The sequence below is a fragment of the Herpailurus yagouaroundi genome, unplaced genomic scaffold (assembly GCF_014898765.1).
Source record: "Herpailurus yagouaroundi ecotype Mexico unplaced genomic scaffold, PumYag 219, whole genome shotgun sequence".
NCBI lineage: Eukaryota > Metazoa > Chordata > Mammalia > Carnivora > Felidae > Herpailurus > Herpailurus yagouaroundi.
The window spans coordinates 229,734-241,799 of record NW_024412450.1 but is presented as its reverse complement, the minus strand read 5'-3'; the positions used below and the strand labels follow the sequence as shown (position 1 = coordinate 241,799).

At 47.8% G+C, this 12,066-nt stretch overlaps 2 protein-coding genes across 4 annotated transcripts in view; both read right to left on the bottom strand.

The window, feature by feature from the left end:
- The window catches only part of ZSCAN16 (zinc finger and SCAN domain containing 16), a 41,575-nt gene extending 40,365 nt beyond the window's left edge, over positions 1-1,210 (bottom strand). The window contains exon 1 of the mRNA XM_040457037.1: positions 388-1,210. The gene's annotated coding sequence lies outside the window, so the exon portion shown is untranslated. The remainder of the gene's footprint in view (positions 1-387) is intronic.
- Positions 1,211-3,304: 2,094 nt separating this feature from the next.
- On the bottom strand, positions 3,305-10,580 carry ZNF165 (zinc finger protein 165). Of its 3 annotated transcripts, none has more exons than XM_040457032.1 (4): positions 10,503-10,580; positions 6,571-7,054; positions 6,150-6,285; positions 3,305-4,289 (listed from the first exon to the last, which is right to left on the bottom strand). In XM_040457032.1, exons 2-4 carry the CDS (start codon positions 6,979-6,981, stop codon positions 3,385-3,387), a joined length of 1,452 nt encoding a protein of 483 aa, XP_040312966.1. In that variant the 5' UTR covers positions 6,982-7,054; positions 10,503-10,580; the 3' UTR covers positions 3,305-3,384. The 3 variants fall into 3 exon arrangements, with proteins under 3 accessions (XP_040312966.1, XP_040312967.1, XP_040312965.1); XM_040457033.1 differs by lacking the exon at positions 10,503-10,580 and adding an exon at positions 9,826-10,150; XM_040457031.1 differs by lacking the exon at positions 10,503-10,580 and adding an exon at positions 9,734-9,843.
- Positions 10,581-12,066: the final 1,486 nt, after the last annotated feature.

Here is a 12,066-nt window from a genome sequence, read left to right as displayed (position 1 = left end):
AGGAAGGAAGGAAGGAAGGAAGGAAGGAAGGAGGGAAGGAAGGAAGGAAGGAAGGAAGGAAGGAAGGAAGGAAGGAAGAAAGACAGACAGACAAGGTAAGTAACACAGGCACCAGTAGAAAGAAAGAAAGAAAGAAAGAAAGAAAGAAAGAGAAAGAAAGAAAAAGAATCAAGGTAAGTAACGCAGGCACCAGTAGAAAGAAAGAAAGAAAGAAAGAAAGAAAGAAAGAAAGAAAGAAAGAAAGAAAAAGAATCAAGGTAAGTAACGCAGGCACCAGTACACGTAGCCTGGTCGAGGGGGCCTGAAGCTCCGCAACCCTGCTCCCATGGCTGTACGGATGCTTGTCTCCCTGGCTGGCTATTCATTTATTTAATCACGCCTGCCGACCTGTTTCGTGGAGCTCTCTCTGCAAAGCCCCCACGGGATCGCCGCTTCCTCCCTGCTGTCTGGCTGATGCTCTGACACCCGGGCCTGGAGCTCCGCGGGCAGGATGGTCAGGCTCTGCCCCTCCGTGGGACATCCGCCACTGCCGCCAGAGGTCCTAGAGTTGGGGCGGAGGCCTCCCAGGGTGCAGGCGTCCCCAGGTAACAGAAACGCCCAAAGTCAGGAGCAGCAGTGGCTACGTCCTGGTTGTTGGGGGTTCTTCCGGCACAGCACACATTCTTGGCTCCAAGCGCGGTCCTGCTCTTTCAGGGTCGGGAGCCACGGCTGCAGCCACTACGGGCTGTCACCGAGTCAACACGTATTACGGCACAGGCTGGAGTATGTGGGAGACTGGCTTTGGGGGTGTTTTTCGGGCTACTCCTGAGGCAAGACGAGTCATTAACGTACACAAATGCGAAAGGCTGCTGAAGGCTTTACTGGGGTTAAAGCTGACCCATCATCTGGAAACCCACCGAGTGAAGCACGGAAATACGAATTCCGATGGAAAACGGGCGATGCCGGTGAATTCTGACGTCAAACCTGTAATGCGGAGAGAACGTGAAGCTTGACGACAGACGGACTGAAATGAAAATAGCAAACCGAGCACGCTGGGCTCTTCCAGTTCAAGCAAATGCGCGGGTGAGACTTCAGGTCACGACCAGAAAACGACCACACCGAGCGCGGGTCTGAGTGCCCGTGAGGACACGCTCCAGGGCCGCCCCGGGAGCCGCAGCCTCGCACAGCCGGCGCCAGAGGGGAGGCGACACCGGCAGAGGGCCTCCTCGCTCCCTCCCGGGCCTGCCGGGGCGGCGCACCTGCTGCTCCCAGACCGGCGTCTTCCCGGCGCCGCCGCCTTCATCTCGGAACTCCGTTCCTAAACCTCGGCAGCAGCCGGAGAGACGTGAGACCCGGGCGCTGCGGACATCGGCCGGGGCCGCCGGGCCCGCCCTCGGGGAGCGCACCGGCCTCACCGCCACCACACCATCCGGCCGGAAGCGGCGTAGCCACCGAGGGCGGAAGCCGCCGGCTTCCGGCCTCTCTGGGAGACGCTCCTCTCGGTGGTGGCTTCGCGCGGCCGGAGGAAACCTCGCGCGGCCCCGAGGGTCGCAGCCCCCCTCTCGGCCTCTCTGGGACACGTTCCTCTCGGTGGTGGCCTCGCGCGGCCCCGAGGGGCGGTGCCGCGAATTTGAGGGGCTTGTGGTCGTTGTCCTTCTGGAAGGTTGAAGATGCTCGCGCCCCTGCCCCCTACTTTAAAGCTTCGGGTGCCCCGTCCCGTGGCGATACTGTCAGTCACGTGATCAAGGTCAGGGGCTGAGACCGAGCCCCGCAACAGCGCGTGTGTTTGCGCCCCGGTTCCCGCACGCCGGGAGCTTTGGGGCAGGACGCTCCCCGGCTCGGTTTCCTCCAGCCCGGAGCGGGGGAGAGGTACAGCGCTTGTCACGCCGTGGGCTGCGGTACACAGCGCCTGCAGAGAAGAAACTCTGCGTTCAGTAGTCAAAACAAAACACCCCCAGTACAGGTATTGGGTTACTGAGATCCCATCAGGACATTTCTAATTCAAGGTAATTGAGAAACAAATGCTAAGTCATTTGTTATGAAGCCTATTTATTCGTGGAAGCTTTTGTACATTAGATTATCATAATTCTACAAAGGACGTGTTTTGCTAGAGTTTTCACATAAAGACCTCATGCATGCAATGGGATGTTAAAGCCTTATATCGTTTTTATCCCATTAGGGAAAGTGTGCCTCGTCAAGCAGGTAAAAGAAATCTAGCCAGATTTGCCTTAGTGTCCTGAAATCACTGGTGGAGTTCCTACTTGTTGGATTCTTGTCTCCACTCTGTGATGCCAACTCTCTCTACCCGGTCTTTTCTGGAGAGAAGAGCAGCCAGTGCGGATTCCCTCAGCTCTCTTCCACAATTGTCAGTAGCCGGAGACCCTCCTTGTGTCAAGAGAGCTGCCCAGAACTGCAGTCTTGGTACGTTCACCCCAGGGAGGTGCCCTGACAACCCCCCCCCTCCCCCCCACGCATATGGGGCAGGAAGATCCTAGGTATGTTACTGTCTCGCCAAACTCAAGTTTCAGTTCAATTTGACCACCTTTCCCTACCCCAGCTCCTGCCCAATTTATTTCTCCTCTCCTGTCTTGTTTGAATCTCTGGATTCTGGCCTCTTGCCTTGGAGGCTCTCCTGGTCTACCTCCTGGCAAGACCTCTGGACACAGATTTTGGTCTACAGATCGTAATGCTACCATTGTGTAGGTCCTCTTGTTTGGCATGACTTTCTTTCCTTTTTTTTATTGTTTATTTTTTGTTTTGAGAGAGAAAAGCACAAGTGGGGCAGGGGCAAAGAGGGAGAGAGAGAATCCCAAGCAGGCTCCACACTGCCATCACAGAGCCCGACGTGGGGCTTGAACTCACAAACTGAGATGATGACCCAAGCCAAAACGAAGACTGTCTCCTAACCAACTGACCCACCCAGGTGCCCCTGGCGTGACTAATTCAGTTTTGTTGTGCCTTTATTTAAAGGAATGTTCTGAAAGCATTGTTGTGTATTGCTCAGGCTATTTCCACTTCAGGGCTTAGCCCACCTCCTCTTGTGGCGGATCATTAACTAGTGTTGATGATCAGCCTCTTTACCTGAATCTTCTCCCCTCCACGCAGTAATCACGGTTACTTCCCAACAGAGTCCCTTTTTCCTCCACCCCCACTGCCACAGACTAACCTACTCATCAGCCTCCAAATTCTGCCCTTCTGGTTTGACTTTAGCAGTCAGTGGGGGAAGAGGCAAATCCTGTTTCACAGAAAGCACACACACAGTAAAGATCATATGGAGGACAGCAAATCAGAGAACGAGAGAAAAGAGACACTGGTCTTTCAGTCATTTGTCTCACTCAATATTTTTTATTCAACGTTTTTCATGTTTTGCTCTTTCTTTAGCACTTCCATAAAAATTTAAGTTCTTTACATTATCAGGTTTTCCCTCTTGTGAATTCTTTGGTGTTGACGAAGGTGTGAACTCTGACTGAAGGCTCTCCCACACTCACTGCATTCATAGGGTTTCTCTCCAGTGTGGATTCTCAGGTGTCGAATGAGGTGTGAGCTCACTCTGAAGGTTTTCCCACATTCACTACATTCATAGGGTTTCTCTCTGGTGTGAATTCTCTGATGCAGGATGAGATGGGAGTTCAGGCTGAATGCTCGTCCACATTCTTTGCATTTGAAGGGTCTTTCCCCAGTGTGAATTCTCTGGTGCCTAGTAAGATCTGAGCTGCCCCCAAAGCCTTTCCCACACTCATTACATTCATAGGGCCTCTCTCCAGTGTGGATTCTCTGATGCCTAATAAGCTTTGAGCTGTGTCTGAAAGCTTTCCCACATTCATTACACTGGTGGGTTTTCTCCCCACTAAAAATTGCTGCATGTTTAATAAGGTTTGGGCTCTTGAGAGATTTTCCATATTGGTGAATTTTTTCTCCAGCATAAATTTTTTGATGCCTAATAAAATCTGAATTCCATTTGAAACTTTGGTCATAGGTACTATGTTTATGAGATTTCTGGTGTGTAAATTCACTTGAATTCAGGTTTAAGCTTCTGTCACATCCATCATGGCTTATTTCACCTGTAAGTGTATTTTTGTGGGTAAGGATTTTACTAAAACTTCCATCCTGAGCAGATGATGGTCTCTGAGACCCCCCTGATTCTTTTTCCCATTGCCTCTTTAACCTGTCTGTAGACTTGCAGATGTCTTGAGGCTCAGCAGATCCTTCTGACACGAATTCTGAAATTCTTCCTGATAGAATTCTCTGTGATTCCATTTTTTCATAAATGTCCAACTTCGGCATGGATCCATTGTTTTCACTCTCATTATCTAAAATAACGCAAAGAGAAAGTGGTAAACATCTATTTGCTGAGTTGGAAGAAATACTCAACACTATTACATATTGGTACTTCACTTGGTTACTCTAAAAATGTGACTTTTCAGGGGGGCCTGGGTGGTTCAGTCGGTTGAGCATCTGACTCTTGGTTTTGGCTCAGGTCATGATCTCATGGTTGGTGAGTTTGAGCCCTCCATCGGGCTCTGTGCTGACAGCGCAGAGCCTACTTGGGATTCTCTCTCTCCGCCCTTCCCTCACTCATGTGTGTGTGTGGTCTCTCTCTCAAAATAAATAAACTTAAAAAAAATTAAAAATTCAGATGTGGCCTTTCAAATGAAAGGGTTGAAGGGCACAAGGGAGAAAAACTGGTAAAAGAAGGCAGAATGCACGCAGAGGGGAAAACCTCCATCCATCTATCCATCCACCCATTTCTTCATCTGCCATGGCTAACCAAATTCTGTAACCACTTTCTGCTACATATCTCCTGAATACATCCCCTTCTTCACATTTCTGCTACCATGTTCCTTATGACTACTTTTTATCTAGGGGATTGTCACAGCCTCCTGCTGTTTTGACTCTGAGCTGCTAATCACTTTGAATGTCCTCACCAGATTAGCTGTCCTTAAAACCCTGTCACCTCCTATACCTTACTCAGAAACTTTCACCCTCTTTCCTCCACAACTTACATGAATTCTTCCTCCTGGTTTCCAGAATCCATTTATGATCTAGTCCTCACAATTCCTGCCTGTGGCTCACAAATTTATACTGTGCTTATGACTCTGTATTATGCATCTTGTCTTTGTTGTTGGGTTTGTTTTGTCTAGAATATGCTATGATAGGAAAGGTGGTTAGGCAGTGCTGGTCTTAGCATGGGGGAAATGTTGTGATTTTGGATAGGATGGATGGAAATGTTTCCAGAACAAACGTGAAAGCAGAATTTAGGTATTTTTTAAAAAATGGACTGTAACTTACTCTTTATTTTTGAGACCACTCATACCTAAAGTGATACTGAATCCATGAACTTCTTAAACAGATGAGTTTTAGGAGTGCCTGGGTGGCTCGGTCAGTTAAGCATCAGACTGTTGATCTCGGCTCAAGTCATGATTTCACAGTTTGTGAGTTCAAGTCCCATTGTCAGGCTCTGCCCTGACAGTGCGGAGCCTGCCTGGGATTCTGTCTCCCTCTCTCTCTACCTCTCCCCCCACTTGCTCTCTTTATCTCAAAAATAAATAAAAATAAACTTAAAAAAAATTTTTAAACAGAGGAGTTTTAGAACAGTGATGAGTATTCCATGGAGGTGGTCACCAGAAATATGGCCCACTTCCTATAAAAACGTGAAAGCTTTGTAAGACCAAAATATATAATAAAAAAGATAAGAGTGTGGATCTTGTATGCATCTGAATTATATTCCATTTCTGAGTATATCATTATGTATCTGCTTCTCTATCATTATATATGCTTCTCTACTAACATGTTTTATTTCTCTTGATGCGTTTCTTCCTCTTATTCTTTTGTTTCTTTACTCATTCTCTGACATTTTCTCATTCGTTTTTTTCTTTAATTTACTCATAAAAGTATCCTGTGTTTTGGAAATATTCTGGATAAAGTACAAATAGGAGAATGTTAATATGCTTGATAAGGAACCAAATTCTGGGTGGTGTGTGTGTGTGTGTGTGTGTGTGTGTGTGTGTGTGTGTGTTTAATTGGCCAATGGCATACAGGGAAAGAGTTCGGTACTTCTCATGGGGTAATAAAGGAAAAGACCACCTGTAGTGACTGAGACTATTCTGAGAAGGCAAATTCACAGCCCCACTCCTTCAGTGACATGAAATGTGTGTAATACTGCTCCTTACCATAGTCCAGCACAAGGGATGCTGAAGAATCATGAAGGGACTTGGGGTCCACTGGCTGAAACTGGGCACTGAGTGCCGGTCCAGGAGGCACCACCTTTCCCCTGAATATTTCTTGCCCATGTGCAAGGACTGGAACCTGAGAAAAATAAAGTATATTTGGGCTTGTGAGAGAATCTCTGTTGGAACTGAACATCTTCCAAACACAAAGAGAACCTCCCACAGGAATACAAAACTGCAGAAGGATGGATTAAGTACGACTCAACTGTGAAATGTGGCACAGCACCAGCTGGAGTGGAAAGGAGACATAAATGCTGAAGGAAGAGCCCCTGCAGGTTTCATTGGGGTGTTCAATCTCAGACCCTTTCCTCCCACTGTGTGATCCAGCTCTCTGGAGGCCTTAGATCTCCTGTCCCCCGCGTACCTGGACTACTGAGTCATCAGCGCCTCTCTCGAGATCTTCCAGTACTGTCACTGCCTCCTCCCCACTCTCCGGGCGGTGCTCTCTCACCCAGGCCTGGAGCTCGGCGGGCAGGATGGTCAGGAACTGCTCCAGCACCAGCAGCTCCAGGATCTGCTCCTTGCTGTGCGTCTCGGGCCGCAGCCACTGATGGCAGAGCTCCCGGAGCCGGCTCAGGGCCTCACGGGGTCCAGGGGAATCCTGGTAGCAGAACTGCCTGAAAAGCTGTCGGCAGAGCTCCTGCCTGAGGGCATCGCTTCTCTGGAAGCAAGTGTCCTGCCTCCAGACGAAATCTTCCTCTTCTATCTTCACTATCAGAAGTCCTGCATTCTCCTGAAGGTTCTGAGCTGTAGTTTTCTTTGATTCTGTCGTCATCCTGGGATGAAATGTATTCCCAGAAAATCCACTTCTGCTTTGTGCGGCGTCCTATTTAGTTTTGAGAGCTCTTCTAAAATAAAAACAAAAGTATCTTTTTATTTATAAAATAGCTATTACTGTCTATGAAGATTAAAGATCACATCGCAGAAACTGTCATTTCCCATTATACAGAAGTGTATTGGGCATTTAGCATCGTACAACCACTGAAATACCTGCTCTGTGGAGTACAACAGTTCCCTGATTTCTACCTCACAGTAGCCAAAATTTAAATTTAAAAACAAAATACTTTATTTATTTTTTTTTTAATTTTTTTTTTCCACGTTTATTTATTTTTGGGACAGAGAGAGACAGAGCATGAACGGGCAAGGGGCAGAGTGAGAGGGAGACACAGAACCGGAAACAGGCTCCAGGCTCTGAGCCATCAGCCCAGAGCCCGACGCGGGGCTCGAACTCACAGACCGCGAGATCGTGACCTGGCTGAAGTCGGACGCTTAACTGACTGCGCCACCCAGGCGCCCCAAAACAAAATACTTTAAAGTAGAAACAATAAACATAAAACTTATAACTTTAAGCTGATGCTACATGTTAACATGCCACACGCAATTAGATTATATGTAAGTCAGGAAGACCAAAAAGGATCAGCACAGTACAATGACAAAGTGCTTCATGAAGTTGGGAGATTCAAGAGAGCCTAGTCGTTTGTAATGGATGGGAAAGCTTAATTCAGAAACTAACTTCTGAAGAATGGAAAGGATTTTGAAAGGATGTGGGAGAGAGAAAAATAGGAAATTACAAGCAAGGAAATGGCCTGAACAAGTGGCTAATGGTAGGATCACGGAAGCGGGAAAGCAAAAAGTTCAGCAAGTTTGTATAAGGATATCACAGAGGCAAAGGCCCTCCTGTAGAAAGCCTCAAATGTCAAGATCTGGAATTCAGAATTTACTTTTTAGACACTGGGGAGCTAAGGGAGGCTTCTGAGCACAAAGACCTGAAAAATACTGTTTATGGAGATTAATTAATATGTTGTTCATTTCTGGGATAGACTGCAATATGGAAAGAGAAACAGAGGCCACACTTGTGCTCATACAAGTGTAAGGAAAATACAAGCTTGGAATGATAATTATCAATTCAAAATCTGGAACTAGGATTACTTATAAATCTGTTAAATAATAAGGGCAAATTTTTCTTTCTTTTTTTTAAGATTTTAAGTAACCTCTGCACTGAATGCAGGGCTTGAACTCACAAACCTGAGACCAAGAGTTGCATGCTCCATCGACTGAGCCAGCTGGGCACCCCAGGGCAACTTGTCTTGAGAGCCAGAGGTAACCATGTCTTTTATTTTTTAAATTTATGTTCGTTATTATTTTTTATTTTATTTTCTTTATTTTTTTTATTATTTTTTTAAAGCTTCATATCTCCAGGTTTTTTTTTTTTTTAATTGTTTTTTCAACGTTTATTTATTTTTGGGACAGAGAGAGACAGAGCATGAATGGGGGAGGGGCAGAGAGAGAGGGAGACACAGAATCGGAAGCAGGCTCCAGGCTCCGAGACACAGAATCGGAAGCAGGCTCCAGGCTCCGAGCCATCAGCCCAGAGCCTGACGCGGGGCTCGAACTCACGGACCGCGAGATCGTGACCTGGCTGAAGTCGGACGCTTAACCGACTGCGCCACCCAGGCGCCCCTATTATATTTTCTTTAAATCCAAGTTAGTCAACAGGCTGTTTCAATCAATGTTAACTATTTCCTTCCCCAAAGGTCTCAAATAGGTTTGTTTTATCCCAACAGTTCCTTCTCTACCTTCCTAGTTCCTGGCTCTGTCCATATCTTGGACAATAAAATTAAATATAATAAGCCTGCATCATGACTTGCTTATCCATCTTCCATGAGTCTTGTTATTAAATACCAGTTCCTCAAGTCATCACACGGGAATGGTCTCTGAACTGGGACTGGTTTCTGAACTGAAAAACTGAGTAACAGGAATTTAGCTGTGAAGCAATAGACTACAAGAGCAGAATGCAAATATCAATCTTTCAGATCCTCTACTAAACGTTTCACCAAGTTGACTGCTGATTGTTGCATTGACATGTACTTTATCAAGAATCTGAACACAAGCAAAGCTCTGGGCTAGAAGTTGTACAGCAATGATTTCCAAGAAAGTCTGAGTTAGTTCCCAGCTGAGCTTATTGCCTGATCGTCATGTGGGAACTTTGTTAGAAACAGATCCTGGGATGCTGTCTCGGTTAGTATGGGTATACCTGGAAAACCTGTATTCTGATGTACAGCCATAAGGAATTAAATGGTGTGTGAGTTTGCAAAACAATTGGAAAAAATGACAATAAACACACGTGGGTTAAAAACATTTACATAACTAGATGTGTTTTACATGACACACGCTGAAATGATGAAAGATATTTAAAACTGAAGTACTAAACAAGCTGTATGGAAGAGGCATCAAATATCCTAACGGTTTTAAGGCAGGGAGCCCATGTGTGTGTGTATGTGCAAAGGGTAGCAAATATTTCCTAGAGCTGGTGGGGCTTAAACTGGACAATAAAAGAAAAAAATTCAAAAGGAAGGGGCAGGAGAAAAGTTTAGGAAGTGGGAATGAACAGATTGATGGCGATCCCAGCTCACTCTAATATTTGGAGTGACTAAGAACTCTGCACCCTCTAATAAACAATTTGTCATTCCTGCTCTGGGCCCCTACAGTTCCTAACACAGAACACCTGTGAATACAACACTCATCACCTGGTATCATTTTTAGCTTTGGCTGTTTCTCTTCATCAACTGGCTGGAACTCCAGGAGGTTAAGGACCACGCGCTATTTTCTAAGTTCTCACATTTGTCGATGGAGGAAAAGCCTGAGAAGCCTCTAGACGGTCTCAGAAGAGAGAAGGAGTAACTGCCAGAAAAGTCGGAGCTCGGCGAGTAGCAGGCGCCTGCGTGTGCAGGAGCAGGACCTGGGCACTCGGCTGGAGGACGAGGGGGACCAGCAGGGGCCGCGGGAGCAGGGCGGGGAGGGATTCTCGCCCGGATGCTGGCGGCTGTCCTGCCCCGGAGGTCCTACGGGACGGCCTCTGACGGTCCCCACTGCTTGCCGGACACACGGGAAACAACAAACATCCACAGTATGGATACACTTCACTAGAGCGCGGGGCCGTCCCCGCTCTTCCTCCCGCGAGATGTCGGGGCGGGCTTCCGGGCAGCTCTTCCCGGCGGAAAGCTGCCATCCTGAGGCCGCCGCCGAGCTGGTCATTCCAGTCGTTGACCCAGCCCCGCCCGCGGCGGGTGACGTCACGCGCGGCGCGGGTAACCATGGAAACCACCTCCCCTCGGGAGGCAGGCGGGCGCAATGTCCTCCGAACGCCGACCCTCGTCCCCCTCTCCTCGGGATTCCTCCGCGGTCCCGGCTCCAGGTCGCCGCGGGACTGCTGCAATCCCGAAGGGACAGTGGTAGCGACCGGGTGCTTGCAGGGGGCAAAGGGTCAGACCCTCGGGTCCTCAAAGCCGGACTCACCTCTCCTACAGGATGGTTCCGATCGGACACTTCCGGTGGGAGGACGGCGCTGCGCCGTCTCTCAAAGCTTCCGTCCTCTGGACGTTGAGTCTGCGCAGAAGGCGGCCTGGCTTTGGACTGCGACTCCCAGAAGCCCCGGCGTCTCCTCCGCGCTGAGTCCGTTTCCCTTGCGGCCTGGCGGAGGTCCGCGAGTTCTCAGAGCTCCGGGGTGGGGGTCCTTGCACCCGTTTGTAGCGGGAAACGCGGCCCTGCTGCTCCCGCTGGCCTCGCGCGGACTTAAGTCGGGGGAAGTGGAACCGAAGCCCACGCACCAGGGGCGCCGCCCAGACTTCACGCTCGCGAAGCCTCCCTGGGCTTCAGGAGTGCAGGTTTACAAACGGTGGCTGATGATAACCCTGGCTCACGCGGGGTGTGCATGCCCTGAAATGTGAACTTAAAAAAAAAGGAATAAAATTATTTTGAGACAGAGTGCGAGTGGGGGAGGGGCAGAGAGGGAGACAGAATCACAAGTAGGCCCCACGCTGATAGCGCAGAGCGCGAGGTGGAGCTCGAACTCAGGAACCATAAGATCATGCACGACTTGAGCGGAAATCAAGAGTTGGATGCCCAACTGACTGAGCCACCCAGGTGCCCCTAAGAAATGTGAACTTTCTTTTTTATTTTTAAAGTTTATTTATTTTGAGAGCATGGGGGAGGGGCAGAAAGAGAGAGAATCCCAAAGAGGCTCTGCACTGTCAGCACACGGCTGGTTCGGCTGGCTCGAACCCACGAACCGTGAGATAATGACCTGAACCATGAGATTATGACCTGAGCCGATTCTGACGCTTAACTGAGCCACCCAGGTGCCCCAAAAATGTGAACTTTCTTGAATCCCTGGGCCAAAGTGTGAGAACTAGAACTTTGATGGTAACTTACATTTACTGCTGCTGTTTCTCTTGTATCTCTTCTCATCTGTGGTGTTAACAAAAATTCAATCGAGTAGGTTTGAAGATCTAATCATCTTTATGAAGCCATTGTAAGCAGAGAGGAGCCGTGACCAGTGATAGAAAAATAGAAGGTTTCTGTCGGAAGGAGGGCGGGGCAAGGAAGTTATTAGCAAAAGAAAAAGCATTATCTCAAGGCAAGATCACCTTCTCTTGGGAGGTGGGGGGATGAGCAGGGGTGTAATCTTGCTTTGGGGTGGGGGAAGGGAACGGAGAGAGCCCATGTGACAGATTATCTTATTAGTGCTGACCAGAAAATTCTTGATTGGTTTGCCTAAAATTTCACTTCTAGAGAGATTGCAATTGTAACGTAGTCCTGGTTTACTGTCCTGGAGACAATTAACTCCATCTTGGGGCTGTGGTTTTCTTTTTAATACATTTTGTATTTATTCTCTTTCTTTTTGAAAACGTAGTTCTGTTAGATGAGTATGCATGGCCAAACTGGTTTAATTTTCGTTGTTTTTTTAAATCTAAAAGGCATCATGTCATCAGATAATCTTATGGTATTTGCTTTTTTCACTCCACAGTAGGTTACTAAAGTTGATCCCTGTTGTTGAGTTAAAATTAATTTTCATTACTGT